At 55.2% G+C, this 24,662-nt stretch overlaps 10 protein-coding genes and 1 non-coding gene across 11 annotated transcripts; 4 read left to right on the top strand and 7 right to left on the bottom strand.

The window, feature by feature from the left end:
• Positions 1-6: 6 nt before the first annotated feature.
• Positions 7-1,623, top strand: LTR77_001614 (uncharacterized protein; the record flags this gene model as incomplete). The annotated part of the gene is made up of 3 exons (XM_064798876.1): positions 7-186; positions 238-343; positions 395-1,623. The coding sequence occupies 3 exons, from the start codon at positions 7-9 to the stop codon at positions 1,621-1,623; spliced, it is 1,515 nt and encodes a 504-aa protein (XP_064663203.1).
• A 92-nt stretch (positions 1,624-1,715) lies between these two features.
• LTR77_001615 (uncharacterized protein) lies at positions 1,716-3,566 on the bottom strand (the record flags this gene model as incomplete). Its single annotated transcript, XM_064798877.1, has 2 exons — positions 1,716-2,196; positions 2,248-3,566. The coding sequence occupies 2 exons, from the start codon at positions 3,564-3,566 to the stop codon at positions 1,716-1,718; spliced, it is 1,800 nt and encodes a 599-aa protein (XP_064663204.1).
• Positions 3,567-4,013: 447 nt separating this feature from the next.
• ALG5 (dolichyl-phosphate beta-glucosyltransferase) lies at positions 4,014-5,392 on the top strand (the record flags this gene model as incomplete). Its single annotated transcript, XM_064798878.1, has 3 exons — positions 4,014-4,085; positions 4,239-4,994; positions 5,048-5,392. 3 exons carry the CDS (start codon positions 4,014-4,016, stop codon positions 5,390-5,392), a joined length of 1,173 nt encoding a protein of 390 aa, XP_064663205.1.
• Positions 5,393-5,452: 60 nt separating this feature from the next.
• LTR77_001617 (uncharacterized protein) lies at positions 5,453-7,345 on the bottom strand (the record flags this gene model as incomplete). Its single annotated transcript, XM_064798879.1, has 1 exon — positions 5,453-7,345. The coding sequence occupies one exon, from the start codon at positions 7,343-7,345 to the stop codon at positions 5,453-5,455; it is 1,893 nt and encodes a 630-aa protein (XP_064663206.1).
• A 1,072-nt stretch (positions 7,346-8,417) lies between these two features.
• Positions 8,418-10,594, bottom strand: LTR77_001618 (uncharacterized protein; the record flags this gene model as incomplete). Its single annotated transcript, XM_064798880.1, has 3 exons — positions 8,418-9,403; positions 9,455-10,470; positions 10,521-10,594. 3 exons carry the CDS (start codon positions 10,592-10,594, stop codon positions 8,418-8,420), a joined length of 2,076 nt encoding a protein of 691 aa, XP_064663207.1.
• A 344-nt stretch (positions 10,595-10,938) lies between these two features.
• PFS2_1 (pre-mRNA cleavage and polyadenylation factor (CPF) complex subunit) lies at positions 10,939-11,303 on the top strand (the record flags this gene model as incomplete). Its single annotated transcript, XM_064798881.1, has 2 exons — positions 10,939-10,943; positions 10,997-11,303. 2 exons carry the CDS (start codon positions 10,939-10,941, stop codon positions 11,301-11,303), a joined length of 312 nt encoding a protein of 103 aa, XP_064663208.1.
• A 916-nt stretch (positions 11,304-12,219) lies between these two features.
• LTR77_001620 (uncharacterized protein) lies at positions 12,220-13,266 on the bottom strand (the record flags this gene model as incomplete). The annotated part of the gene is made up of 1 exon (XM_064798882.1): positions 12,220-13,266. The coding sequence occupies one exon, from the start codon at positions 13,264-13,266 to the stop codon at positions 12,220-12,222; it is 1,047 nt and encodes a 348-aa protein (XP_064663209.1).
• Positions 13,267-16,264: 2,998 nt separating this feature from the next.
• LTR77_001621 (uncharacterized protein) lies at positions 16,265-17,867 on the bottom strand (the record flags this gene model as incomplete). Its single annotated transcript, XM_064798883.1, has 2 exons — positions 16,265-17,567; positions 17,746-17,867. 2 exons carry the CDS (start codon positions 17,865-17,867, stop codon positions 16,265-16,267), a joined length of 1,425 nt encoding a protein of 474 aa, XP_064663210.1.
• Positions 17,868-18,252: 385 nt separating this feature from the next.
• Positions 18,253-19,692, bottom strand: LTR77_001622 (uncharacterized protein; the record flags this gene model as incomplete). The annotated part of the gene is made up of 1 exon (XM_064798884.1): positions 18,253-19,692. One exon carries the CDS (start codon positions 19,690-19,692, stop codon positions 18,253-18,255), a length of 1,440 nt encoding a protein of 479 aa, XP_064663211.1.
• A 1,509-nt stretch (positions 19,693-21,201) lies between these two features.
• On the top strand, positions 21,202-21,330 carry LTR77_001623. The gene has a single exon. It is a non-coding gene; the product is annotated as a tRNA-Asn (tRNA).
• A 1,604-nt stretch (positions 21,331-22,934) lies between these two features.
• On the bottom strand, positions 22,935-23,897 carry CWC24 (RNA-splicing factor; the record flags this gene model as incomplete). The annotated part of the gene is made up of 1 exon (XM_064798885.1): positions 22,935-23,897. One exon carries the CDS (start codon positions 23,895-23,897, stop codon positions 22,935-22,937), a length of 963 nt encoding a protein of 320 aa, XP_064663212.1.
• Between the last annotated feature and the right edge of the window lie 765 nt (positions 23,898-24,662).

Genomic DNA, 24,662 nt, shown 5'->3' on the forward strand with positions numbered 1-24,662 from the left:
AAAGAGATGTCATGGGTCTCTGACATCGCCGGCTCTCATCGTGTCCAGCTGGCAGTCACAGCGGTTCTCTCAGGATGTCTTGCGGCGAGCGCAGTTATTGGGCTGCAGGAAGCTCGAAAACAATACAACGAATACGACCTGAAAGAATCGATACCCGGGCTTGACCAACCGCACCATGTCGAGCAGGTGTGTTGAGATGCTCGTGAGCCCGAATGCAGCTGATTGACTTCAGACTAGATAAATGACTTCGGAGGCGCCGTTCCGGAGGATAATGCGGACGCAACAGAGGCGGACAGAAGTGCTGCTCTTGCGCGGAGAGCAAGACTGGGAGATTACGATGAAGGTGCGCCATCTATCAATTTCTGCTCACCATCAAAGTCTGACAACGACCTAGGCCTAATCCTGGAACAGCTCGCACGCAACCGCGTCTTCCTCAAAGACGAAGGCTTGGCCAAACTCCGCAAAGCCTTTGTGGTCGTCGTTGGCTGTGGAGGTGTAGGATCACATGCTACTGCCGCCCTTGCGCGATCAGGATGCGGGAAGCTTCGACTAATCGACTTCGACCAAGTCACCCTAAGCTCTCTGAACAGACATGCCGTGGCAACGCTTGCAGATGTCGGTACGCCCAAGGTGCTATGCCTAAGAAAACGACTCGAGCAGGTCACGCCCTGGACTCACTTCGACTGCCGCAATGAGCTGTTCAGTGAGCAGGTCGCAGCTACTCAGCTGAGCGCATGGAAGGACGGACAAAAACCTGACTATGTGATCGATGCCATCGACAACATCGAGTCCAAGGTCGCACTGTTAAAATATTGTCACGACAACAAGCTCCCCGTGATATCTTCAATGGGCGCCGGCTGCAAATCAGATCCGACCCGAGTCTTCATTGGCGACATCTCAGCCTCAACAGAGGACCCTCTCTCACGGTCAACGAGACGTCAGCTTCGACTGCTCGGGGTCAAAGATGGCATACCCGTCGTCTACTCGTCCGAGAAGACAGGGCCGGGAAAGGCACAGCTTCTCCCGCTACCGGAGGACGAATTCCAAAAAGGCGCCGTCGGGGAGCTAGGCGTGCTTCCTGAGTTCCGAGTCCGCATCCTGCCAGTACTTGGAACCATGCCTGCGGTCTTCGGCCTCTGCGTGGCGAACCACGTGATGTTGGAGATCTCCGGCTACCCGCACGAGTATCTGCAAAGTAAGTCGAGAGATAAGATGTACGACGGCATTCTGGCGCAACTGCAAGGACTCGAAGAACGTGTAGCGAAGCATCACGGGTGTGACCCGGTCGGCCTGCGCATACCTGTTACAACGGATGATGTCGGCTACCTGATCGAGGAGACCTACCACGGCCGCAGTGCCATTTCAGGACTTGCTAGTAGATTGGCGCTGGCGAGGTGGCGGAAGCCGGAGGGTGATTGGGTTGATCGGACAACACCGGGGCAGAAGGCGGATGAGCTGCGATTGGACAGCTTGGTCTGTATGACCAAGGATGAGATGGTCAGGCACGAGAAGGAGGTCCTGAAGGAGGGCAAGGCGCCGGAGGAAGTGTACGATAAGAGTGTGGTGGAGCGGGTGGAGCGGAGACTGATGGAAGAGACTGCGTTCAGGTACAGTTCGCGGTGATGGTTCCTCGGCTTGCTGGGTCACCGCTCACATGTTTCGAGGAGGCCCTACTTTATCCTAGCAATGCTCTGTAACAATATCCTCCCCTCAAATCAAACAAAGTTGAAAGCGTCAAGCCCATTTGGCTGACCCCATATCCAATCGAAGTCTGGGAGATCTTGGATGGTGTTGCTGAAGGCGTTGTCGTTGAAGGCTTCGCCCAGCAAGCCGGAATTGTTGACTTCGTTCATTACGATAGGAGGACTGGGTGCATTGCAGGGATCAGCATTCCCTGCAACAGCATTCACGGGAGGTCGTGGCTGGCTGGCCTTGTCCATGTCGGCCTTTGAGCGCCTTCGTAGTCGGTACGCTCTTTGTAGCATGTTCCAGAAAAGTGAGCTGGCCTGGAAGTCGTCCCGCTCGTTCTTGCCGTAGTCGAGGTCGCTCTCGCAGCCGTCAAGCAGAACAGTAAGGCATTGGACTGCTCTGCCCGGCTCGTCTCCAACTAGAGGGCCACCTACGTTCTCGGAGCAGGACTGGTAGAGGTCGCGCATGCGTGTTATGATCTGTCTGCTGTGCTGTCTGCTCTGTTCGCTAGACTGAGCGTTTGTGCAGCAAAATCGCAGCAGGAAGAACCCTACATACGCATGAATGCGGTGGTAGCTTTTCGGCAGTGTACGGAATCTTCTGACTGAATCCAGACCAGGATGATCGTGTAAGATAGTAGAGTATGTATCAAGCATGTGACTCGAGACTGTGATCACGTCGTCAAGTCTATGTGGTGTGACGAGAACGTCTGCACTGCATCCGCCATGGCCAGCTTTAGTCAGACTTGCAGTCAAGAGCTGGAACTTTGTGGCAAGAGCAATGAATTGGAGCCGGGGAGACGAGAAGGCGACGCATTGTGTGGCCATTTTATCCACCTCGGCCTCTTGCAACTGGAGGAAATTGTCCAATTCGGCGATATTGGCATTCGAAGACAGCAGGTCTTTGTGTCTTGCGCCTATAGAAATCATGGTGGCTTCAGCTCCTAGCTCTATGGGAATCTCTGACCTCTCAATGTGTATGCTGATGGTGTTGAGATCTCGAAGGGCAGGAAAGCTACGGGGTGTGCCGTACCACAGCTCAAGAGATGGAGCCACACAAAAGAGGCCAAGCCACGTCCTGGACATGCTCTGGGTGTCGGCCTTGTTCATCTGACGGCCGTTCCGGCTGGGTCTTCCGCCCAGGCGATCCAAGTTTAAGAACCCAGCTCCAGCTATCGCCGCGCTGCAATACAGATAGCTTGGGTCACCTAGCTGAAAGCGTGCTGTGAGCGGCCACGTGCAGATGAGAAGAAGCGCCTGGATCGTGTAGAGCGTCATCGGACTTGTCATGCTGGCTTTCTGAGCAAGAGACGTGTAGCTGCTCTCGAAGCTTGCAATCTCCTGCTCCGGTAGCCTCTCCAGACGACAAGTAACGGCAATGATGGTCCAGAAGAGGAATGGACTATGCCTCTGTAGCGTGCCAATCGGGACGTTCGGGCTCAAGATCGGCAGGCATGGATGGAAGTGATCATAAAACATGCGAAATCTCTCCCGGATAGCGCTCTCGTTGAAAGTGCTCAGTCCCAGTCGAGCTGGTTGTATACCAGCGGCCGACGTGTCTAGACGGACAAGTCGATTGTCCAGGGCGCTCTCGCCGTTGCAGATTGGGTTTTCGACGAGAGGCAAAGCGTCTGGACTGTGAGAGTGCTGACTGCAAGTTCGTTCGCGTCTCAACCTTTCGAGCTCGGCAGCCATATCTCGAGCGCGTTGTCGAGCAGGCGTCCGCTTGAACGTCGCATCGATGGCGCAGTCCAGGTTCTTTGCCCGACATCTTGAGCAGGGTGCCGGATGAGTTTCTTCTGTATCGCATTTGAGCTTATGCTGTCTGCACTCAACGCAGACTCCAACGTTCCTACGTCTCCTCCCCTGACCTGCCATGGTAGTGGAAATAAAGATGCGTTGCCATCCAGACGGTGGGTATCCTAGTCGCCGTCGAGTCAGCTAACGATCAGCCGCATCTTGGCTGTCACGGCCATGTCGCCGATGGTCGCCCTATACCTGCTCCATGATGACAAGATGTGACCGCCTGGTTTCATAGCGGTTGCGAGCAGTATAGCAGTAGCATGCGTGTCCAAGAAGTTGTCGTTGTACCAAAGAGATGTATGTCAGACGGAAGCAAGAGTGACAGAAGTACTCCCGATACAACGACTTCTGTCAAATATCTAATGACAGTTGTCTTCACATGCCTGTGCTCGTTCAAACGTCACCCAAGTCATATCAAGGACATCCTGTCGCAATTGGGACTCGTCTGAAGGTCATGGTGTCGCACTCTTCAACCAGACAATAGCGGCGGCTTCCGAACATTTTCTGCAACCACTACACACAATGGACTCAGCAGACTCGGTCCCCGAAGGCGCCTGGACCGCGTTGGATAGGATAATGGCAGTGCCATTATGGGTATGGGCGGTAGGAGGGGCCATTGGTGCTTTTGGTATCGTTTTGCTGGTATCTCTTTTCGCCGCTGTCTCGTTCGGGCTTTCGTCTTGTGCACACAATACCACATTTCGTTGTGAGCTATAGTCCATCTGCTGACTGCTGGACTCTCGACAGCTATATACACTCTTCTTGTTCCTGGCTCCTTCTCCAAGACCGCCTAGAACTTCGGAGAAGCAGTATACTACAGTCCTTTCCAATGGCGACGTTTCGAAACCGCAGCAGCTACCATGCTGGTACGACAACCACGTCGCCCTCAAAGGCATGGCTCGGGAAGGGAAGATTCAAAGGGCAGAGGCGTTCCAGGTTGAGGAAGGGGGTGTATTCATGAGCCTTGTTGTACCGGCGTACAACGAGGAAGAGAGATTGAGCGGCATGCTTGAAGAAGCGGTGGACTATTTGCAGGCGAATTACGGTCATCATGGTACCAAGAGCAAGAGTTCGAGTAATGGAAGTTTGCAAGCTGCTGGGCAAGAAGGAGACCCCAGGCGAGGGTGGGAGATTATCGTGGTGAGCGATGGCAGTACGGACAAGACGGTGCAGACCGCGTTGTGGTTTGCGAGAACGCATCAGATGAACAAGCACGCCGCCCAGCACGGGCCGTGGAATGGCTCGCTGAGCCATGGGAGTATACCACCTGGAAGTATACGAGTGGTTCAGTTGGAGGAAAATCGAGGTAAGGGTGGTGCGGTCACACACGGCATGAGGCACGCAAGAGGGACGTATGTGGTATTCGCAGATGCAGACGGTGCCAGCAAATTCACGGATCTCGGAAAACTTGTTATGGCCTGTGAGAAGGCGAAGGACAAGTCTGGTCGAGCAGTCGCTGTGGGCTCAAGAGCACACATGGTGGGGACTGAAGCCGTCGTCAAGGTGAGCAGCACGAAGAACATCGCAAAACTGTCAGAGCTGATCTTTTTTGGCAGCGCTCGGTCCTCAGAAACACGCTCATGCGACTCTTCCACCTGCTCATCCGGACTCTCACTACACGACGCACCGCCGAGATCAAGGACACGCAATGCGGCTTCAAGCTCTTCACGCGACCGTCGCTACCCTACATTGTCCCATACATGCACTCGGAAGGCTGGATCTTCGACGTTGAGATGCTGATGCTGGCAGAGAGCGCAGACATCCCTATGGTAGAGGTCGCGATAGGTTGGAAGGAGGTTCTGGGCAGTAAGCTGAACGTCATCTACGACAGCTTAGGAATGGCGTTGGGTTTGGCCACCTTGAGGTTTGGCTGGGGTTTTGGACTTTATAGAACCGACTGAATGCCAATTTGATATGAGCACTGTAGCTGTACTGTATTATCTACGTCTATCACAACGATCTCATCCCTGGCCAGCCGCGAACTGCGACTTCGCTCTGAGCCGTGCACCGTACTTCCAGAACAACGCTGGCGCTGGCACCCCGATTGCAATAGCGACAAATGCCAGCACCGAGTTGCCCCATCCATAGTTCAGCGCATCATACAGATTCGGTGCAAACAACGGAAAGCCAAACCCAGCCAAGCTCCTCAGGAACGTGATACTCGCAACAGCGCTAGCAGCGTACTTCGTATAAGCATCGATCACATACGTCTGAATCGACTGATACCCGCATATCGTAGCAGCAGCCAGAATACACGCCCCGATATCCGGCATAATCCAGTGGATTCGCGCTTCTGCGCTCCAGCCGTACCAGAAGAGGCCAGCTGGGAGTAGGATGGCGCAGGGTATCATGACTGGGATGCGAAATTCCGGCGAGCCAACACCGCCGGCTTTCTTCTTGAGCCGACGGTATAGCAAGTCGTTGAAGCGGGAGGTCAGTTGGGCGCCGAAGAAATAGCCTATTGCAAGAGCGATGTAATGCAGGCCAGCGATTTGAGTGGATTCTCCGTAGTACTGCGGTGAAGTATAGAGGGCCGCGAAGGAGGAGATGACAAGGTAGACGAGCCCGTAGAGATACGCCATGTATACTGCCAGGGCGATGATGATCGGTTGGGTCAACAGAAGCCGGAAAGGGCGGGCCAGACTCGTCTCCAGCTTCTTCACCAGTGATTGTTGCGTGGAGAACTCAGCGTAGAGCTTCTCGTTCCCGGTCTCCTTCCTGAGCCTCTGCGCTTTCTGCTCGAGTAGCTTCGGAGCCCAGGTCTCCTGCAAGAAGAACAATCCAGAGATCTGAACGGCAGCGTCCGCGATACTCACTATCCAGAACACCCATCTCCAGCTGATGTTCTGCGCGATGAAGCCTCCAGCAACGGGACCTGCTGCCGGTCCGATTAAAGGAGCCAGAGAGTAGATTGCGATTGCTTTGCCTCTCTGCTCAGGAGCGAAGCAGTCCGCAAGTATCCCACCGCCGATGGCAAGGGGCGCAGAGCCGCCAATCCCGGCAAAGAAGCGTAGCACGATCATCTGACCGCCGTTCTGCGCAAATCCGCATGCGAGATTGAAGACCAGGAAGATGAGATTCGCTAGCTGCAATACAGGGACTCGACCGTAGAGCTCGGACAGCGGCCCGAGAAATAATGGCCCAAATGCGTACGCCAACAGGAAGATGGAGAGCATCATCTGAGCCTCCACCGTCGTGTTGACATTCAAGTCTTGTGACATCTGCGGCAGAGCGGGCGCTACCATTGAAGAAGCCACGGGGGATATGAACGTGAACGAAGAGACAACAAACGTTGCTATCCACTTCCGCTTGTCGGTCCAGTTCTTGGGGTTCTCAGGGTCATCTGGTCCAGTCCAGGACACCATGTTCGGGTCCCTCTGTTTCTTCGAAGCCGTAGACTTGTTCGTCTGTTGTCGGCGTATGGATGGAGCCTTCTCAAGGTTCGCGTTTTGCCCGCTGCGATCGTCCCCTTCGTCCAGAGCTTGGTCTCCGCTTTCCACTTCCTCCTTGGACTCATCATTACTGTCCTTCTCGAACTCAGACTTCTCGTTCGACTCGAGATCATCCTGGGATGGTCCGTTTGCACCGGTTTGAAGGTCCTCATCTTTCGACTCAACATCATGCTCGTTGTGGTATACCGAATGGTCATCGTGGAAGCCAGCTGAGAACACTGGGTGCAGTTCTGTGTCGTCCGCTCCTCTGCTTTGAGCTCGCGATCGCGTTCGTGGGCGGCCAACGCTGGATCTACTGCGCCATGATCTGAGTGACCTTGGGCGGGGCCGGCGTTCGGCTTCAGAATCTGCGTCGCTATGGTGGGTGAAGGCACGGTCTTCAACTTCCTCCTGAGCGGCCATGGCTAGAATGGAAGATAAGGGAAGAGTGGTATGGAGAAGTGAAAGGAACTCTTGCCGAGGACTGAAGTCGCAACGCTGCCGGATGAGATGAGTTCTTGCGTGTGGAGGGAAGTCAGGCGGACAGTGTAAGAATGAGATTTCAACTCAGAGCCGGGAATGATTCGAAAGTCATCTTTCAGCTCGCCTCTTCCATACTCTCTGCGTGCGCGTTAGGAGAACGCAGTCGGATTTAACAACGCGGTTTAGAGGCGAGGTCGGGGTGTGGCGGGCGTGCCGAGACAACCGATCGGCCCTGATCGATCGTCATGCCTCGGCTTCCGGGTTGGAACACGCTTCGACTCCTGCGCTGTACAGTCGTGGTTGCTAGAGTCTGTAGACCCAGCGAGGTATATGTCTCGGCGATGGATCTAGCTGTCTCGGCACAAATCATCCTCTCCTTGATTTCCTCCAGATTGTTGTTCCGGCCCTGCTCGAATGCTTTAAGATCGATCTCGGGCAATGGTATGACCATTCGCACGTATCCTATTGTCACGCGCGACGCTCCAGCAGAGGAGGATGAGGATGCCCACGACCGCAGCAAGAATCGTGTGAAATGTATCTTGGTTGTTCCAGAGGATGCAGAGGTCGAGAACGGCAACGGTTGCACAGACGGCCAGGAAGACTGCAACGTCCGTCAGAATCTCGGATACCGTTTCGTCTTTTGGATGTTCTGAAGAGTTCGAGAGAGGTGTTGCTGATGAGTCCATCTCGAGGTCTGCGAACGTCTCTTAAATGCTGGTGAAAGCGGTCGGGAAGTTATACGGCGCAGCGTGTGGAGATGAGGCACCAGAGCCTTGGGTGCTTCGGCACCTTTGCGGCGTTGTTGCTGGATCCGCAGGATGTCAAGTTGTGCTGACGGACAACGTTGGCGTTTTAGAATGATGGGAGAGAAGGCTGCCAAAGCGACGGGCGAGGGAGTTCATGGGCGCTTGCACAAAGCAACCCCGCCAGGCTGTGCCTCTTCTGTGCCGCTTCGTCCGAATCTCGACGTCGCAGTCGGACTTGGTCCGTCGTGGCAGCGCTTCTGCATTCCTCATAACTTGCTTTCCCTCGCCTCGTCCGGCAAAGCGCCACTCATGCTGAAGTCCTGCTCCTCGCCAGCACTCTCTCCAAATAGCAGCATCTCCCTTCCGCCACGAGTGCTCCACCAGTCGTGACACACGCCGCTCCGGTCTGGGTCCATCTCGCCGCCAACGAGCGTATGCCAGTAGTACTCTTTACAGTGTTCACGCATCGCAGGATCTTCGATCCTGTTCACCAGCTGAGCGGCAAGCGGCAGCCACTCGTCCAGAAGCTCCAATGACAGTTGAGGTAGTGTATCGATCACGGTAAGCACGAGTACGGCTTGTTCCGAAAGGTCGACCGGTGGATCAGCATCCGAGCTCTGCTCAGCTGGTTTCGGCGGCAGAGGTTGACTCGATGCGTTTAATGCTCGTTCATTTAGCAGTTCCAGCAACGTCGCGCTCAGCATGGGCTCGCTGGCAGCCAACACAGCGGGCGGACTGGTGAGGCGCAACAAAGTCCTGAACGCAAGCCGGAATTGTCGTGCCGACACCTTCTCCGGGAACACGCCGAACAACGCATCGATGTAAAATGGCAAGTGTCGTCTGGTGATATCCGCGTTCTGCGGCGCGGAGAACACCGCAAGCACGCCGCTATGGGCTGCCTCGAAAATTGGTAGAAGGTGGTTGCTTTCGCCTGCTACCAGGTAGCGTGATGCTGTGGCTGCGAGGAGATCCTCGTTGATCTTTGGCGATGCGACGAAAGTGAAGTGCTCTGCGGTGTTGAGGAAGAAGAGATCGAGGTTGCGGTCGAGAGGGTGTTGAGGGATGCCGGAGGTTTCAGCTGGTCGAATCGACTGCAAGAATGCTTCAACTTCCGGTGGATAAGCGCAAAGAGCGTCCATAGCCGTCAGGTAGGCGAACGTGTACTGCGAGAACGATGCAGATCCGGTCTTGACCGCCGCGAAGTACAGGTTGCGCATCACATGGAGAGCTTGAGCAGCTAGTTTGGGGGCGACTTGTCGTTCAGGTCAGCGTGAGAAACACATGAACAACATTATCACCTCACCTTCGTCATTTGCCAATGCGCCATGCCAGAGCATTCTCCCGGTAATACTGCGCAACATGATTACTATCGCAAAAAGCAAGGACCTGAGCAGCTTCCAAAGCTGAGGCACGGTTTTCCCCAGCGTTTGCTGGTCCAAGAAGAGGTTCTCTTCCGAAGCATCAATCTCCGACAGCTTAGTCTGCCGCCACTGTAGATGGATGTTGCGAGTTAGCTGAACAATCTCCTCCATCGCAGCCGAAACGAGCCAGGGCTGGTCGACTTGCTCGATGGCATGACCTATCAGTCGAGACAATGGCCCGAGCGACGACACGATTGGGCTGTTGAGCATTGCTTGGATCTGCTGGAAGGAACGCGATTGCTCTGGCCACTGGAATCTGTCGTTTGAAACTTGGCGGACGTCTTGGTCAACGGACCCAAGGAAGTATCCAGAGCGAAGGCCTTCGCCAGAATGTAAGACGGATCGAATCAACACAGGAAGAAGACTGTCGTAGGTGAGCCCTGCTCGTTCGTGGTCGGCAACGTATGGGAAGGCATGGTTTAGCACAAGGGTGATTGAGTCCAAGCCCAATTGGTCCTCTTCAGGCGTCTCATCCAGGGCGAGGTTGGCGGCCGTCACCAAAGCGCTCTCGATGGTGCTTCGCATACTGCTGGATAGATTTCCATCGTCTGGTGAGCCAAAACCAAGCAGGAGTCCACCAAGAGCAAGTAGATGTCGCCATCTCCGTGAATGGTCGTCGGCGCCACTGATTACAGCTTTCACCCATTCATTCTTAGGCAGCGTTCGCTCCAGCTGCAGGTCTGCAAAGTCTGCATCAGCCGACTTCTCGCGCAGAGCATGCTCATGCTTGACTAGAGCTTGCGTGGCAGAATGAAAGGCGCTTAAGCATCGGACAGAGGTTCGAAGGCCTTCGGGCTCTGTCCAGATCGCGGGAGCGGACAGTAGCTGGCTGGTCAGCAGCGTGACGTTCAGTGGGTTGTTGAGGGTCGTCAAGAGGGATGAAGCGGTTCCGAGTAGCCTGGCGCGTGTCAGTACGGGGTGGGATGAAGTCCGCGTGGGGATCGGTACCGTGGAGTATCTTGCTGATCAGTGTAGGTCTGCAGAGATCTCAGCAATGTCCCAAGCAGTCGATCGGCTGGCATGTTGTCCAGGTAGTTATTCTCTGCCTTCGGCGATGTGTGATGCGATGCAGTCGTGGTAATCGACGTGAGTAAATGCCTCGGCGGAGGTCAGCGAAGGCCCACTTTTCCATCCAAAACAGGAAGTAGCGGCAATGCCAAGAACGCACGAGTGGGCAGGGGGTATGCGGTAAGGCGGCAGCGACCTTCAACGGCATCTCCTGGAGTGGCAAGAAGGCGACAATATCATCTTTGGCTGCGCTGGAGATGGCAGCGAAGAGCACGAGGCGTCAAATGATGAGGTGACGGAGTACTGGTCCCAAAGCTTCAACCTCCATTTCAGCATGTGACAGTGAGCGTCCGCAAAAATGGTGTAAGAGATCCAAGCCATATGTACACCAGCAGATCGCTAACACTGCTATTCAGTGAGTTCTTGAAGAACAAGGTCGACCCAACACCGCTTGGATATTCTCCACCGCCGTTCCCATCCCTCTACTGGCCCTTCCCCGTCAGCGGCGAGCAGACCGCATATCTCTACGATGGCCACTCCATGTGGCGCTTCACACTCTTCTGGACCCTCATCTGCGTCGTGGGCGTGCACATGGCGGCAGCTGGCTATGCCTGTGTGATTCAGTATCGAAATTGGAAGGTCATCTGGGTGGTGCCCATCATCTACCTGGTTATTGGCGGCATCGAAGCCCTTATCGCTGGCAACGTCGTGGGTGGTCTGTAAGTCTGACTCATAGTCGACGGCATCATGATAGTCCTCTCCAGGCGCTGCGTAATGCTGACTCTACCTAGACTGAGTGGCGTGTACACTGCTGGGTACTTCCGAATGTCAACTTGGATACCGCTTTCATGGGGCATTATCAACTCACTGGTATTGATTCTGTCATCATTCGCGATACAAGGCGGATTGTAAGCAGTGAGGATGGGATCAGTAATGGTGTTTAATGATGTGCTTTGAAGAGATATGTTAAGAAAAGTATCGCACTGTGGCTTCCAAATACCACTCCAATCCGAAAACCCAGCCCAGCCCAAACTCCAACTCCGACACAAGAAGCAAAAAACAAGAAGCAGAAGAGAAAACAAGATCCACCACCCTCCACTCCACCACCACTCGAGCCGCCGTGATTCCGCCGTAATGCCGATCGATCGAATCGTCGAGGAGCCAACCATCCATCCATCCACTCTCCGGAGAAGGTGCACATCGGTGTGCCCAAGCTCTTGACCATGAACCAAGCTCTTCACCAGCCGCGGACGGGGCAGCATGTCGCCATCAGGATCCTCGAGATCCATTCGCCCTTGAGGTGACCCCCCTTCCAACTTGATCCTCCACTTGGCCGGCGACGATTCCATCCAGCACCTTCTCCGGAGCACCCCCATCCTCCAGCCCGACGGGACGGTCACCTTCCTTCTCCAGCACCCTGCCCTTGATGGCGGCAGTACAGCAGATGATGATACCATGAGCCGTCAGACCGCCCCGTCGAGACACCCGCACTCTCGCCCATGCGCCAGTGCCATTTCCAAATCCCGTCCGGGCCAGGGTTCCGCCGGTTCTCCGAGGTCGAGGGTCGAGTGCCGCCAGCACAGCCGTTGATGTGACGTGGGCCGGCGATATCGGTCGTCGAGAAGAAGTCTGATGGTGACTACTTCTTTGCCTTCGACATTTTCCTCTCGTGCTGCTCGTTGAGCTTTGCCCGCTGGGCGTCGGACAGTTCCACCTCATGGATCCACAGAAGGTTCTTGCGGACCTTCATGGCGTAGAACTCAGGGTGGTTGGCTTGGAGGTCACAGCTCGCAACGCACCCAGTGGCCTTTCTGCAGCGGAGATTGTGATGCTTCATGGCCTGCTTTTCTCCAGGAATAGCGCCCCGGCCGGCCGCGTGCTGAGCAGCGCGGATTCTCTTAGGGGGAGGCGGTGGTGCCGCATCTCCAGAGCCGCCCATAGGCGTATCGACCGCTTCTGGCGTTGGAGAAGGGATCGCCTTCTTCTTCTGTGGCCTTCGAGGATGTTGGACGCCACGACGAAGTCCGTTTCCCGCGGTCATGTGGCCCGAGAAGGCCGGCTGCTGGGCGGTGGCCTGGTTCCCCGGCTGGACCACCGGAGGTGGGGCCATCATCGGTGGCTGCGGTGGCGGCAGCACTGGCTGGTTGTTCGGGACGGCTTCGAACTGCTGCTGCACAAGTAGTGCCGCCCATTCCTCCCATCGCACCGTCATCTCCAAGGTGCGAACCATTTGCCAGGCCATCGTCCCTGGCAGTGGTGGCAGCATCATCATCCCCTCGTTCGAGAGGGCTCCGAGCTGGCGGAGGAAGTCCTGTTGGAGCGCAGAGAAACCCGCCTTCTCCAGCGAGAGGGAGAGGGGGTCCGCCGGGATCAGTGGCTGCAGCGGCGGCGGCGCGAGCTCCTCGCTCGAGAAGGGGAGGGGTTCTACAGATCTGTCGATCTGCCAAAGCTCGGCGTTGTAACGCTGCTGCTTTTGTGGCGTGTCGAGCCTCTCCTTGGGGTCGATGTCCGAAAGGGGAGGGCTCGTCAGCCGCACTGGCGGCGACGCCATTGTCTGGGGCGGGATGGAGGCCTCGCCCTCTCTCGCCAGCATGTTGAATCCCTCATTGAGGCATTCCATGTAATCCGGGCTCGGAATGTAAGGTCCGGTGTTAGAGCCGGCCGAGAATGAACCTGCGGCAGCCATTGTGATGCTGGTGCTGGTTCTCGGGGTTGTTGTTGCTAGAATCTGACATTAGCACTCGTCGCAATGGGGTGAAAGCAGTCTGCACAGCGGAGAATGGATGATGAGGCAAGATAGATGGAAAGAGGGTGCGGTCGCTTGTTCTCCTGGAGAATAGCGAGGTTGCTGCCACTGCAGCGACTGGGGATGCCATCTCAAAGACTTCGAGCTGTGAGAAGAGGCGTCGTCGACGAAGTCGATTCAGCCAGCTTCTGCTGTCGAGCATCTGGGATGCCGCAGCTACAGTCGCTGATCCAAGCAGCACGACCATGAGTGCAGCTGAGAGAAGATTTCATGTCGGTGAGGACAGTGACGATGCTTCTCTGCTTGAGCATCTGGGATGCCGCAGCTACAGTCGTGGAGGCGCTGGTGTGGGGTGCAGTGCAGTGTCGAGAAGGGGTCAGTGTGGAGGTGGATGTTCTCGAAGAAGTGAAGTGGGGTGGTGCAAGTACAGCGAATGAAGTTAGGAGAGGGGAGGGGATACTCACTTGAGGAAGAGGAGGAGGTGTTGATGTTGTTGAACGTGACTGATGGTGTCACGTTGGTGTTGGAGGGGGAGGAGGGAGGAGTGACTGTTGCTGGTCATTTGTGAAGGGAGAAAGAAGAGTGATGGTGAGGGGGGAGAGAAGAGTGATGGGGAGAGAGAAGAGTGTGATGGAGGGGAGAGAAGAGTGTGATTGATGTGTGAGTGTTGTGTGTGAGAGTGTGTATTGCTTGAGCAGTTGACTGATGTCTTGTGCAGAAGCAGATGTGTGTGATATGGGCGGACATGAGCGTCTGGGGGCCAGCATCTTATGCCCTTCTGTGCACCTTTCGAAAGCTTGTGGTAACAACTTGTCTGGTACGCTATGAAATCTGACAGTACCAGAGTTGAAGGACGATTCACAGCCAACTCTATTTCGCACATCTCCAACGACGGATATTGGACGCTACACACATCGGATTACGACGAGAGTTGCATGAGTAGAAAGGGCTCGTTCATACGATGCCACTCATATGTACATTGGCCTGTCTACACCTCATACTCGAAGAAGGAGCCTTGAGAGGGCGAATCTCCACCCTGGGGTGCGACCCGAGCATCAGGTCCCCAATATCTCTTGGCGTGAGCAGACCCTTCGTTTCAACGCTGGTTGAGACATCGAACCAACGGTTCAGGCGCGAATTGCGCTGACTGTCACTTTTGCACAGTCACTCATGGTGGAGCTGGGAGGTTTGATCCACATGAGAGCATCCGTAGGGCTTCCGGTATCGATCTCACGAAGTATGTTTGAGCAATTCGTTCGAGCACTACCTGCGGACGGAGAAGTCCCTGACTTGATGTAGACGTGCCTGCTCGCCCGCGAGGTGGCTTCTTGCCGTCGCAGAGAAGGTGAGCAAGACGAAAATGTTCACGTTCGCCAGTTGACGGTGATGCAGGGCTACGATGTTGTTCTCCTTGCATCGAACGGCCATACTGAACGGCCATTTTACGATAGCCGGCGGCGCGAGCATGCGTCGAAATGGCACGGCTATGAGGAAGGCAAACTCTAATCCCGATCGGAAAAAGCCAACCGCGCCTACCCTGGTCCACTGGACCCCTTGTGCAAAACCTTACGGACCGAGCAGGCTCGTTTGGGAAAAAAGGGTCTTCTCGTCAGTAGCGTACCAAGGTCGAACGCTCTCAGAAGTGTCACTTTTCAGTCAGTGGATCCCAACCACAGGTCCGCTGGCAGGCACGAATCACAGGCGAGGAGGCTGGAAAGCTGGAAGATCCTGCTCGACCCAGCGTGGAAGCCTGCGGAAGGAGCGCTGTTGAATCGGTCGAAGCTAACGGCGCGATGGTGCGATGCCGGATGTTGGCAAGGACGAAGATGGGAAGAGAAGGTTGGACGGCAGTATCACTGTCTCGTTATGGCGGTGTGATGGTGGTGATGGTGATGGCGATGGCGCCCGCCGCGACAGTCCTCCGGCATACGGAGCTTGACCTAATTGGGCGAACTGCCTCATTTGGACTAGGAGGTCAAAGGGGCAATGCCACGATCACACAGGAACGATCAGGCAGAACGGTGAGGTCTGTCGAGATGGCCTGCATCTACAGAGCGATATTGGGACGTTCATGGCTGCACTATGGAGATTGTGCAGATGCACAAAGCAAGCAGTCTGCGGCATGGTTGGAGGCGAGCGGAAGGGCAGCGACTCCGAAGATTCTGCCACATCTGCCACAGTTTCGGCGCAACGTCCTTCCGTAGCTTAATTCTGAAATCTACACCACTTCATCTCTCTCTACATCTTCTGCACATCTGCGATTGTCTCTTTCTACTTCACGACCACCGTATTCTCGTCTCCATTGCTGCCATCCCACACCTTCATGCAGGCTTCCAGGCACATACGCTAAGAAACTCAAAACCGCCTCTTTCTGCCCTTCCATCTGCATCCACGTCGCTCCCATCGCGCTCAAAATCTCATACACATCCTCTCTGGCCCAATTTCGATGCACAACAAAGCGTTGAACTCGAATATGCTAACGCTGCCATTAGACACCCCTTCCGCTGTCGTCAGAACAAGGTACGAGACGAGCCAGCGGACCGAGATTACCACCATGTGTCAGCAAGACTCTGGTTCCGCCTGCATCGAAAGTTTTTCAGGCCACGAGGTGACAGAGCATCGGCGTACCTTATCGCGACCTCACCGTCGACGGCCGGGGGAGGAAATGTGCGCACGATGGTCGAAGAGCTGCGCGAGGGAGAGTTTCTCGAGATGACCAAGTCACGTGACTGGGGCGAAAAGACGCGATGGAGCGAGATTCGTGGCACGAGGAGGATTGCGCACGGTGGGAGAATACAGCGGTGTGTTCGGAAATGCTTCAAAATCGATTCCAGTGGCTGTATGAGCTCGGAGGCGGACATTAAGACATTTCGCATCAAGATTCCGGCCGTGTGCTCATCTGCTCGTTTCCGTCGTCCAACACCAGCGCAACAGCTATCTACACAATCGCATTCGGATTCTCCAACTGTCGCCTCGCAGTCCCAAGCCCGTCATCACCACCCTCCTGGTTCTGCCCAAGCCATGGCTTCTTCGCCTCGCCCAACACGCCCTCCGTGCCATAATACACAAAGTGCCCGCCCATGATCAGAACAAAAGCGATCGGATACATCCAGTGGATATGCAAATGGAAGACTTGGGTTCCCACAACTACACCCCAAAAGTTGCCGGTCAGGAGACCGATGTTGAAGAAGGCCGCGGAAGCCATGCGGAAGACGACCGGCGTGGCGGAGTAGAACCAGGACAAGATGAGCGTGTAGCCGGTCAGGTAGCCGCCGATTTTGCCGCTCCAGCGTGCGTTCTTGATCTGGTTTCGGTCGAAGATGGCGGCTTGAACACCGTTAATCGGCAACGCCCAGAATGCTAGCTGCCCGATGACTTCGTACAACGGGCGCTTGCTGACGAGGAACTCCTCGAAGACGTTCGACAGGCCGTAGAAGGTCGCGCCGAGCAGGGCAAAGAGGTCTCCTTTCACCGCGTCCGCCGCCGGATACTGGTTGGATCCGCTGATGTGGTCGGAGGCGACGAGGATACCGAGCCCACCGCAGCAGATCAGAATACCGACGTATTGCGCAATGTGGTAGCGCACTTTGAGGAAGATGAGCGAGATGATGACCACGACCGCGATGGCCCAGAAGTTGATCAGCTGTGCAGACAAGATCGTGGTGTACCGGTAAGCCAGCACGGTAAAGTAATTTCCTTCCACATCAAAGAATGCAAGGATGAAGTAGCGCCAGCCGTCCTTCCAGAGGAGTTGGGTCCAGCGCTTGAAGCCGTACTTGTACAGCGTGAAAGAAGTGTAGATGAGGTTCAAAAGAGCGTAGTTGAACAGAGTCTGGAACGCCGGGATCGAGAACTCCTCTGCAACGAGGAGAGAGGAGAGCGTGTTCGTGCCAGTGATGGTGACGGCCAGCGCCTGAGAAAGTAGGAGGACGATCCAGAATTGTTTGGTCTTGAGGTAGCCGAAGCGGCCTTTCTTCCTGTCGGCTTCTTCGGTGGTGATCTGAATCGGCTGTTGTCGGTCGTCAGAGGTGGTGGGGCTCATCATCTCGACCACGCCGTGGGAGCGCTCGCCGTGGGATGATGAGGAGCTGGGAGAGCCTTCAGGAGAGGAAGAAGTGCCCTTGGGTCGGACTGAGACGCGCTCAACGGGCGCTGATGATGTCGTGATCTCCGCATCGTTGGCCAGCGAGGCGCGACGCTCGTCGACTACCGGCGCTTTCGACATGTCGAGATCGATCCGTCTGTTCGTTGTCGTAGAATAAAAATTTATGCCTCAGTATGAACTGTATTGAAGCAATGGATATCCAATCACACAATCGGAGCTTTTCGGGTGGTAAGTGAACGCAAAGCTCTGAAGTCGTTCACTTTTAATCGTCTACTCAGAGAGAAGATGTTGGTAAGACAACAGAAGAAACGGACGGCTGCAAGAATTTTTGTTTTTCAATGTCGTCGGATTTGCGTCCGTCAGAAAGCGTGGTGGGGCTGCCGGGCGAAGATCTTTCTGCAGTGACGATCGAGAACGAGCTCGACCTCACCTGCATGGGTCTCGCTTGGTCTGGCTCATGATTGGGTGTTGTTGGGGAGGTTTGCATATACGTGGCATGCCACGTAGGACATTGTGGTGAAGAAGTGTATAGTATGCAGCTCATCTATATCTCCTGCGGGTATTCCTTTCGATATCGAAATCAACCCTCAATGAGTCCCATAAACCATTCGACGGTGGCCGAGATCAGAGCAATGCTGGTAGAACAAGTGATGGTTCAACTACTGAGTACATTACTATGCTAGTTGCAAACGGCGAGTGATCGCGCCAGAATGCAAGTAGTGATGACAGTGTGCGATCTCCAGAATGGCAGTACAGGTGGATAGCTTTCTTGTCACACCAAAACAACGCTTTCTTCTGCTGAATGTCTGTTCGCATACAAACTAGAACCTCGCCAACTGAGCCTTCGCCCTCGCGGCATCCTTCCCAGGCACCTGAGAAATCAGTTGCTCAAGCTTCGCACACAACCCTTCCACGCGCTGCCTCATAACTTTCTGAAACTCTACCGCTTGCGCCGGGTCTTCAGGAGGAGTCGGAGCAAATTTACCAAACCAATCTAATCGTGCTTGAGACAGCCACGCAGCAGTCTTCGGGTGCGCGGCCCATCTCAGGCCGTTCCGATGGCTCTGCAGGCTGACGATTAGGAAATCCATCGCCTCGTCCGGATGTGGGATGACTCGACATAGCTCGTTCTTCTTGCTGTCGTCGTCGTACGTGGCTTCTGCGTGGGCGATGAAGGCGGCGCTGAAGACTTGTTGGCAGTAGCGGACAGACTGGAGAGTGATGTTGCGGCCTCTGAACACGGGGACGGGCTCGAGTTTGGCGAGGGCGTCTGCTGAGCAGTCGGTGTACAGAGTGTCCGGTACTGGGATGTAGGAGTCCTGCTCCATCATCACCTCATTCGTCCCTATACGGACGACTCGACCCTGGCGGATAATGTTTTTGATCTTCTTGATCTGTTCAAGCTCGGCGAGCGACACGGTGGCGCATCGGAACATGGTTGGCCAGACTGAATCAGTCAGCCGCACCACCTGTTCAGCGGCTTCCATCCGGAGGAACCAGTCTTCTGGCGACGAAGCTTCCATCGTGGCCTGAGCGATGGCGCCTACACTGGCTGCAGTCTTCTGCGCAAACGCTAATCCAGGCTGGATGCCGCCGCGCTCGAGTAGCCAACTGTCTCGCGGCACGATCCAGGAGATGAGCTGCGGGTCCACCCCGTGCGCCAACAGCCATAGACAAGCATCGATACCTGTCTTGCCGGCACCAATCACAGTATAGCCACCCCATGGCCGTGTGATCTTCGGCAGGTCGTTTGGTGGGATGAGAGTAACATCGTCGGCCACCTCGTAAGCAGGCGGGCCCATCGCAGGCACTTTGACGCGCATCCACGTCGCATCCACGATCCGGGTCTTCTCGCCAACTCGGAAGATCTGGTTCGTCAAGACGGAGCGGAATTGACCCTCCCCAACATACTCGTGCTTGGGGTAGTACTCCACACGTCCAGATGGCAGGAACGTCTGTTCCATGACGATACTGAAGTACGAGCAAACTTCATCCCGCGTCGCGAGTTCAGAGAGACCTTTGTTCCAGCCAACTTGATCGATCCTATCTTCGCCAAGAGGACGAGAGTTGACGCCGTAGAAAGCAGACGGTTGATGGAGTCGTACATAGGGATATGCAATGGTCCAGTGGCCTCCAGGGCGTGCGTAGCGGTCGACTATAGCGATGGTGGCTTTCGTGTCGCTGAGAAGAGTGTCCACAAAAGCCATCCCCATAGCGCCAGCGCCGATGACCAGGTAGTCGGGTGAGAGTGTGTCGTCCATGTTGATGTATGCTTGTCACCTACGAACTTTCCGGATTGACAAGTGGAAGAGGTAAGGAAAGGATCCTCTGAGAAGTGCAGTGCAACGGACTCACCACAACATACTTACCTCCGTCTCTCCGTCAGCTTGCTCCAGAGCTGAAGCTATCCTTCCAGCACCTTAGCTGTGAAGTGCCGGCGGAAGAGAGTTTGGTCCCCGCCGGAAGTGCTTGTCCTTCATCAGCAGACCATCTGAGCTGCTAGATCTGCCATACGGGCGTACTCTTTGCCAGCGTGTGGTTACTAAACCCTCGCTCGTATACAGTCATCGTGCCTCGGTTGTACTGAGGTAGGGCATGCATATGCATCACGCGTTGATGCGCAGCACAGGTCCAACCAGACTCAGACCTAGCTGCCGGTGCCGCCTACAACCCTGTTCGTCGTATTGAGCTCATACGACGTGGGAGGGGAAGGAGAAAGGAAGGAAGAACCACCTCCACCTCCTGCGTCAGACGCACTTCCGAATTTGGAACGCTCCGGCACTACTTTTTGCCGACTTCTTCTTCTAGGGATCGCTGTCTGGACGTCGCAATACAACATGAAGGTACATGCGTGTACAGTGTGGCCTGAATAGCACTCGATTGATCTTGAGATACAATACGTCCAACGACAACTTTCCCACATAATCATTAGCCCCAGCAGCTTATGACTATATGGGTAGTGCGAGTGAGGATAAATGATCACTGAGAACCGTGCTAACCGCAGACGAGCCAACATATTTTCCATACCCGTCTGATCTGGCTGCCGACCGTTCGTCTCCAGGCTATCGATACCCTGCATGTCACGAGGTTATAGAACAGATACGTCATCTCCGAAGATTGCAGTTCACATCTCGGGAGTCCCTGAAGACCGTTCGCAAACCACTGCAAGTTCCTGTCTCGCCTGCACGAACAACGCCCACCGTCTGTTGGTGTCCAGAGTGCGACCCCCGCCCAGCACACCGCCCTGGCGACACCCCATTCTGCAGGCCGCCATGAACCTCTATATTCCGTCTCGATCATTGCCTTTCGGCCCGGGTAGTACAGCAGGTCAGTACACCAGCCGATGTTTGACGCCGAGCGGTCCTTGCAGCAGGCTTCATGTGGCGGTCACGCCTGTGTTTAGCCGCTGGTGACACATTGCGAGCTGTCACATACGGTGGAGACGGAGAGTTCGAGCCCTCCCCCTGGACACTCTTTTTAAATCATTTTTGTGCGCGGTGGCGGTATGATGAAGACTTCTTTTACCTCTTTTGGGTCGGCTTGGTCTTACTGGGTCGAGGACTGAAGCACGCGGAGGAGCTCCAGAGCGCTTGATCTCATAGAAGGGTATAGAGTGATCGTTTTCCAATCTGCGCGGAGGTAGGGTGATCGGCTGGAGCCAGCGAAGAGCCTCGTTCGTATTGCTCGGAGCGGCTGATTGCACAAGTCTCAGCAGTCACATGCACGAAACCATGAACCTTTATATGCAATCTTCAAAAAAGCGTCTTCCGGCTCAGGTAGTACAGTGGTCAGTACACCCCTTTGTTGGCAGTGTGCGTTGATCGACGCCACGTGCTGTGCAATTATTGTTGCCAGGTCAACATCGGCGGAGACGGAAGATTCGACTTCTCCCCTGGGCAATAAGTTCGACTCCTGCAATGCTGTTTCAGTTTTTGATCATTGGCTTTTTGAAAACACCTCTGAGGTTGTCTTATTATGCTGACGGAGGCACACCGGTTGATTTTGAAGTGACCAGGAGACCGAACGAGAGACCAGACCGGAGGATGCCCCCATAGAAAGCGCACGGTCATTGACGAGAGATGTCCAAGTAGTGTGCGCCGCCATCAAAGAGGACACCGCGAATCCGTTCTCCTCATGATCATCCCGTCCACATCACCTCATCCGCCGCTGAGACAGAACTAAGAAACGACAGAACCGCAAGGAAGCAAATGAACACCCCTGAAGGAGACGGGAATCACTCTCTCATTTTTCTTCTGCTGTTATGGTGAGGCTTGAGCATCTGCCGCTGTCACATGCAACTGAACGCCAACTAGCGCGGTAACCCTCCTGACCACTCACGATCCGCGAATGGTGATAAAGTGAAGTCTCCCAGCTCAGGGAAGCGCCTCGTGTGCAGCTTCCGTTGTCGGCCAGTATATGGACGCCAGCTAGCGCAGTCCTCGTCGCAGCCAGTCATGTTCCGCTCCGCAGCTTGGAGCGTTCTCCTATGCTCCTCGACTCTGAAGAGGCTGCTTCCGCTTTCGGGCTGATGGTGAGTGAAGTCAAGTCGACGCCGGACGAGAAGAAGGCGAGCGAACGGTCTCCTTGTTTGCAGCCATGGCAACCTTTCGCCGGGCATCTTGCATTCTTGGTCCCTCCGCCCTCCGCCCCCGACTGCGGTGGTGGGAGTTAGTAAACCAAACGTCAGTCCACCCCGTCCTCTTCCGGCAACCTCAATTCATCCTCCTCTCCTCTCCCCCGCTCGGCCCACCCCAAGCCTCCCAGCCCCGTAAATCTTCACCCTTCATGAATCCCCTCAACAATTCGTACTCTCATGAATCCGCTCATTCCACTGTCTGCGGACCGACCGAATAGATTGCCGACCACCTGTCTAGATGGACTTCTTCTTGCGTGTTGCCTCAATTTCTTATGTCTTTTTCTCATGTGAGGACCTTCCGCTTTGGGTTGGGGTGGGTGTTTGAGACGAGGTCGGTAGAGGTGGATGTACCTTTCTGTGGGGAAAGTACTTAACATTTCGTCGAAGTGTCTGTGCATTCCCATTTCTCCCGTCGCTCCACGTACATTCTCAGTGCCCTCCGCATCCTTTTGCCTTCACCAAGTCTCCCTTTCACATGCCCGGCCCCAACATAGACCTATAAAGCGTGATTCCCAAAAAACACCTTCCAGCTTGGGTAGTAAAGTCGGTCAGTACGCCGCTAACCCTCCGCGTTACCGGAAACCTGGTTGCGGCTCGGTTCTCTCGACTGGTGCGCCGTGGAGTGGTGGCGGAAACGGGAGTTCGAACCTCTCCTCAGGTAGAATTGGACGATGTGGTGGTCTCGTGGATTTCTTTAAATCGTTTTTGCCATCCTCGTCTTGGAGCAGCGCGCGCAGAAATTTGAATCGTCTGTTGCTTCGCAGGCCCAGGAATCTTCCGCGGCGGAGACTTTCTGCTGGCTTTGGAAGTTCGGACGCTCGATCAGGGTGTTTTTGGATAAGTGCTTGCTTCATTTGCATACTTACACTAACCCCCACCCTCCTCCTCATCCCCACTAACATCCTCCCCCTTCTCCCTCTGCAGCTGTCTCCTCTCCTCCACCCTCCTCCTCTTCTTCTCAAGCAACTCCTTCAACTTCCGCGCCACATTGAACGTCCCGGCCGTATCCGCCCCGCAATTCGCACACGTCCTTTTCTTCTCCTTCATATACCTCGTCATCGCGCACTTTTCACAAAAGTAATGTCCGCACTTCGTCACTACGGGCATCTTGTAAGGCTCTTTGCAGATGATGCAGGCGAAGGGGATGCTTTCGAGGAGTTTTTCTTCGTCGTCCATGTCTTCTTGTCCGGGTTTGGAGGTGGAAGAGGAGGTGGTATTTTTGGAGCCGACTTTCTCCCACTCCTTGTCGAGCTGCCAGCCTTGCTTGTAGTCCTCGCGGGCGTGCAGGAATTTGCAGCTGTCGCCGAAGCCGCAGAAGCCGGTTTGTTTGTAGTCCTTACACACATCCGGCGCGAAGTCCGTTACTGTAATAGTGCGGACGTTCGTAGGCGCTTTCACGGGCCCAACTTGCCGAGTCGATGTGTCGGGGTTCTTCTGGATGTAGGAGCTGTAGTTCGCTGAGCCCTTGTACGCGCCATTGCTCTCTTCAGCCTGGGCTTCCTGCTGCGGTCGCGCGGTCGCTCGGGCCGTCTCGGCGGCGTCGGAGGTGCTGGTGTTCCAGTTGGAGGTCTTTGTGGCGTCGTCGAGGGTCGTGATGGTTTTGGTGCGGTCGGCGGAGTATTTTGTGGATTTGGAGAGGTCTTGCGGGCGTTGGGGACCGGCGGTGGTGACTTTGACGCCTTCCTTCTTGCGGCGCTTGATGGGGTGGCCGGACTCGTCTGAGGAGGAGGTGTAGGTGTCTGAGGAGTCTTCGGGGGGTGGGGTGGCGGGGCGCTTGCGGGCGGTGGATTTGTTGGTGCGTTTTTTGAAGGAGGGGGCGACGTCTGCCATGGTTGTTGGGGCTGTGTGGTGGTATGGGTTTCTTCACATGAAAGTGAGGTCGAAATGTTCAAGCCTCGCTTGTCTCATAGGGCTGAGTAATGCGCCACGACGACAAGCTTCGATCTCCGGTCCGGGAGTCTATCTCACGCTACGGAGTACTACCTGGATCTATCTCGTACCGGAGGGTCAACACTTGGATTGGAGAAGACTGGAAAGTACCTGGTATATCATATGAACGGCTTGGAGATCACGTAGTTGCCGTATACGGTCTAGCAAGTGAATGTATATTTCTCGATATCATGTGATGGCGCAATGCAGGTGAAGGGAGCGACCAATCAGCGTCGGCCCAGGCTGGCGTTGTTGATCCGACTCTCTTCCTTGAAAACACGCATGATGTGCTTCACCGCCGCCAACACCACCAGCAACACCAGCAGTGCCGCCACCGCCTTTCGCTTCTCTCCCGACCTGTTCTATTACCATTGTTTTCCTTCTGTTTGTTGCTGACACGTGCTGGCGATAGTGGAGACATTGGGCGCTGCTGCGGGGATGGCATGGGCTGATCTGCCGCCCCAATAAACAACACCTACTCCCCGCCGCTGTGCAACACACCCCTCCGCCTTTGCTGCAAGATCACGGGAATCCACCAGTACAGGCCCTCGATCCCGGGTCGGGTGCTCGAGGCGCGTAGCTGCAGCTTGCCGCTCCCTCCCCTTGCTCGTGTCGCCAATTCCCTTCTCTTCATCATTTCCCTAGGATTACACCTACCATACCACC

This window comes from Saxophila tyrrhenica (genome assembly GCF_035928015.1).
Source record: "Saxophila tyrrhenica strain CCFEE 5935 chromosome Unknown scaffold_2, whole genome shotgun sequence".
Lineage (NCBI taxonomy): Eukaryota > Fungi > Ascomycota > Dothideomycetes > Mycosphaerellales > Extremaceae > Saxophila > Saxophila tyrrhenica.